This window comes from Dipteris shenzhenensis, chromosome 7, assembly GCF_047967505.1.
Source record: "Dipteris shenzhenensis isolate YYH24624 ecotype China chromosome 7, Dip_SZ_1.0, whole genome shotgun sequence".
NCBI classification, from domain to species: domain Eukaryota; kingdom Viridiplantae; phylum Streptophyta; class Polypodiopsida; order Gleicheniales; family Dipteridaceae; genus Dipteris; species Dipteris shenzhenensis.
The window spans coordinates 664,852-669,618 of record NC_141602.1 but is presented as its reverse complement, the minus strand read 5'-3'; the positions used below and the strand labels follow the sequence as shown (position 1 = coordinate 669,618).

Sequence of the window (4,767 nt, the reverse complement as noted above, 5' to 3'; positions counted from 1 at the left end):
AATGGTGTGAAGGAAGAGGAGATAAAGAGGGAAGAGAGAGAGAGGGAAGAAAGGTGGAAATTGTGTGTAAGAAGACTTGAGATAAAGAAGGGAAGAGAGAGAGAGAGAGAGAGAGAGAGAGAGAGTCAACCACTTTAAAGTCTCCATTCAAGTCCAATGAAGAAGAGCCAATAAGAAAAATGCACTTCAAAAAATTCAAGAAATGCCTAATTTCTGCTTTGCCAAAATCTCATCGTTGCTAAGGCTACCCTGAGGGCAGGCCAAAAATAAATCAAAAAATCCATACATAAAGATACATGGATCACATCATTTCAGATCCTAACAATAGAGAGAGAGAGAGAGAGAGAGAGTCAACATGTGTGGAGGGGCACAGTGGAAGTACTCAAAATATCAATTGTCCATAAAGCAGCTCTTGAAAAAATAAAATCGAAAAATCCATACAAAAAGATACATGTATCACATCATTTCTGATCCTAACAATACAAGGACATACCAAGGTACTCTACATATATCTTCTAGTACACGGGAAGAGGTGAAAAGAAAATTTCCCGAGATTAGAGTCTTCTCTCAGGTTGATACTTAGGGAATGCAATAGCTAACATGGCACACTCAGGTGTTCAATTTTATCTCCATGCCAAGCTTATCATCTTGATAATTTTACCCTTTAACAAACCACTGGATTTGTCTCCAGAAATTCCAATATCTTCGAGGCAACGCTGCCTCTGCCTCAGGACTGAGGACATCTTTCTCCTCTAGCAGCACAATTGCCGATGCACCAAATTTCCCAGAAAAGAACACACAGCAGCCCAAACTTGATATAGCATCCTCGTTCAGTTCAGATTAAAAACATGCTCATTGAAATAATCAGCAGTGTCTTTGAGTTTGCCTTTAAGCAGTGTGGAAGGTGCTTATTTTTTGAATTTCAATTGTAGTACAATAACTGTGTTAGATTGAGTGAATCAACTCTTTATAAACATTTTGAAAAATCGGGCAATCCATGAGAGTCTATGTTCTGATTCAATGTCTCCATCCCCACCTTCCTTCTGCACATTGATGGGAGTGTCAAGGCAGGTGGTCTCACAACGGTGAGTAACACGCACATTGTCTCTGGTTTGTTCCTGATTGGATGTATTGTTTCTACTTTCAGATATTATACCTCCAACCTTAACTATCTTGTCCTCCTGCTTACCTATCTTGTCCTCCTGCTTGAGTGGAGACTTCATAGCATCCCTTGATATGCCAGCCAGATAAAAATGATATCTCTCCTTCACGCTTATAGCATTGACATACTGAGTTTCTAATCCTTGGATAGATAACAACAAGGTATACAAGCTTGTGAACCCATAGCAAGCTACATTGACGTTTAATACATTCAATTCCTTGCTCAAGTCACCAAGAGAGATGCCTGGTCTTGCCCCTACAATACTGAAAATCCTGTTCAAGAGAGCAAAAGGAATGGGCTTTGCTCCGAGCACAGCACCTTTCATAGGATCGTCATTCGTGACTCTCGTGAATGGCATGTTAACAGCATTTCTTTCGGATTCATACATTGAAATCTCGTTATTATTATTCAAAGCATGTGAAGAATGATCTTTACCAGGAAACCAACGGATGTCATTCAGATGAGACTGGCCCATTAGCCCTTCACCTTTCACAATATCTGGCCAAAGCCAAATTTTATTTGCAGCGCTGCTAAGGGCAGCTGGCAAACCTCTGTTGAAAGGAGCGGCCCACAAAACATTGTACTTCAACATGCGCAGCTTGTGAAGGAGAAGAGAGAAATCACGATCTCCAGATATTAAGAAAACATGTGCGGGAGGCAAACGTTTGTTTGCCCATAGCAGCGTATCGACAAGTAAAGCACGGTCACTGGAATTTTTCCCTCCTGTCAAAACATCGGCATCAGGAAAAACATCAGACAGAGTTCGGTCAAAACATCGTCTTTTGCACCACTGCACCAAAAAAACGAATTAAAAGCGTCTACGAGGTATGTGCGGCCACAGTTCATTGTTCACCCAGTAAACTGTAAACGGTAAGAATCCAAACCCGTGCATACACAACTGTTAAGCCAAAAAAGCTATCTGAACCCTGCAATTCTTTGCCAAGAATTAAAGAGCAACAGTTGGGTAAACAATGGTTGTCTCTTTAAAGATCTTGTTATCAGCATTCATCGATATTAAACCGCAAAGGGCTACGCATTATATTAAAGACATCTCGAAGCCTCGGAATACCCCCCCATTCGTCAGCGATCAAGGATAAAGTCCTTTCTTCCGCTCCATAGCCCCAACAAAACGACCATTTCCTCCGCATAACATGACAAGAGCAAGCATGAACTCCATGTCACCGTTGGGAACATGATGAAGATCGATTCCAGTCTCGCACAACGCCTCCAGCACATGACCCGACAACAGCTGAATGTCGCCGTATCCCTTGAGGCAAACCGGACCCAGATAGCCATTTTTCCGCAGTGCCAGCTCGATGTTGGGTTTAACGACAAAGGGGTCTAACCCCGATGGAACACGGCAGTTTTCGAAATCCCAAAACACGCCCACCTCCTTATTGTCACGCTCGGGCGGGGCGCCCAAATCAACCGACGAGAAGGCTCTCCGACTAGCTTTCCACGCCCCCGCCCCTCCATTCCCAGCATCAACAACAAGAGCTGACCTCCACCTGCTGCTGCTACTCCTTCTGCGAAGCACCTTCATCACGCACTCGTCGTCTTGGATCACACAGGAGCCTCATCTGCCTCGCTCTCTCAATTCAGCCCTACCTGGTTTAGTCAAACGCGCCAACGTGAGGAGGGGTTTAGCTAAAGGTGTTCAATAAACAACATCAATAGGAACCCAAGGTTTATGACAGCTCGAGGTTTCGGATTGAGAGTTGAACCTCTGCACGAGCGACACCCGGCACCTAGATAGGGCAGGAAGGAGAGCACGGGTAGAGCATCAAGTCTTGGGTAAGATGAGCGAGTCACGAGCCAAGGGCGAGTCAAGAGGGGTCTTGTGTCATCGCTCTCCTCAGAGGTCCCGGTAGAGCACGAGGTGGGTAATGATGAGCAAGATGGCACGTCGTATCTGGAGGTGGTCGCCAAGAAGCTGCAAGTAGGATTCTCGCCACTACCGGAGGATGAGGCTAAGAAGTGACAAAATATGATAGGGGAGAGGAGAAGAGTGGAGATGAGGAGAGAGGGCACACCTAGAGAGCACACCACAAATGACTAATTGTACACTTGATTTAGTTGAAAAAATAGAATATATACAAACCCTTTTAGGGTTACGGGATCTAACCCTTTCCTTTATAGCACTCTATAAGGTTAGTGCTATGCACATATGATCACGTGATGGTGTTATGTACACCTGATCACATGATGTTGAGCGTGAACTCTCAACACGTTCCCTCAAGATCAACATCATGAAGTAGGCCTTCCCTGAAGATGATGATTCTGGGGAATCAAAGAAGGACTGAGCATTACATTCCATCACACCCCTTTAATGGGAATGTCCTTCCTCTGCGTCAAACCAAGAGCTAGTCGGTGTTTCTTGAATAGCTCTTTACCGAGTGGTTTCGTAAAGATGTCTGCAACATTCTCTTTGCTATCACAATGCTGCAATGTGATGTCACCAAGTAACACTCTTTCTCTGATGAAGTGCTCTTTGACATCAATGTGCTTTGTCTTGAAGTGATATACAGGATTTTTGGCCAATGCTTGAGCCGATTGATTATCACAGTATATTGTTGTTGGCTTTTACTCGTCAAAGTAATCTGTTTCTGACAATAGTCTTCTGAGTCATATAGTCTCACATGCACCTGTAGTGAGTGCTCTATATTCTGCTTCAGTCGAAGACAAAGAAACAGTTGGTTGTTTGTTTGACAACCATGATATAGCACCTTGACCAAGGAAAAATGCATATCCCTGTGTTGATCTCCTAGTCTCATGATCTCCGGCATAGTCACTGTCATAGTATCCATGCAACCGTGGATGATTTCCTCTATATTCTATCCCAAACTGTCTTGTACCTCTTATGTATCTCAAGACTCTTTTGGCTGCATTCCAGTGAGACTGTTTTGGATTTGCCATAAACTGTGATAGTGAGCTTACTGCATAACAAATATCTGGCCGTGTGATTGTCAGATATACATAAGAGATCCGATGAGTTGCCTGTAATATCTATCATTAACTACAGGCTTTTCTGAATCTTTAGTAAGTTTCAAACTCTGTTCCATGGGGGTGGTTGCAATCTTGTAGTCTGCCATATGAAACTTCTTCAGGAGACTGTCAACATACTTGAGTTGACTTATGAATGTGCTATCTGAATCTCTCCAGAACTCAATTCCAAGACAATAGTGCATAAGTCCAAGATCTTCCATGTCGAACTTTGCAGATAAGTCTTGTTTTAGTTTTCTAATGAAGCTATCCTTGCTTCCTGTCACAATCAGATCATCTACGTACAAAAGTGCAATAGTAATGTCTTCCCCTTGATTTTTGTAGTAGAGAGTATGATCTGCATTGGATTTCATGTATCCCAGATCAGCAAAATACTTGTCAATTCTATTGTACCAACTTCTGGGTGCTTGCTTTAAGCTGTAGAGACTTTTCTTAAGATGATGTGCAAATCCTTTTGCAACTAATCTGACTTTGTATCTTTGAATACTTCCATCTGGATTGTACTTCACTTTGTATACCCATTTGTTTGCTATGGCCTTCTTTCCTGGTGGAAGGTTGCATAATTCCCAAGTATTATTCTTATACAAAGCATCCATTTCTTC

At 42.8% G+C, this 4,767-nt stretch overlaps 1 protein-coding gene across 1 annotated transcript; it reads right to left on the bottom strand.

Moving 5' to 3' along the window:
* Positions 1-379: 379 nt before the first annotated feature.
* LOC147899784 (uncharacterized) lies at positions 380-2,887 on the bottom strand. The gene is made up of 2 exons (XM_087377540.1): positions 2,345-2,887; positions 380-1,885 (listed from the first exon to the last, which is right to left on the bottom strand). Exons 1-2 carry the CDS (start codon positions 2,703-2,705, stop codon positions 960-962), a joined length of 1,287 nt encoding a protein of 428 aa, XP_087233666.1. The 5' UTR covers positions 2,706-2,887; the 3' UTR covers positions 380-959.
* Between the last annotated feature and the right edge of the window lie 1,880 nt (positions 2,888-4,767).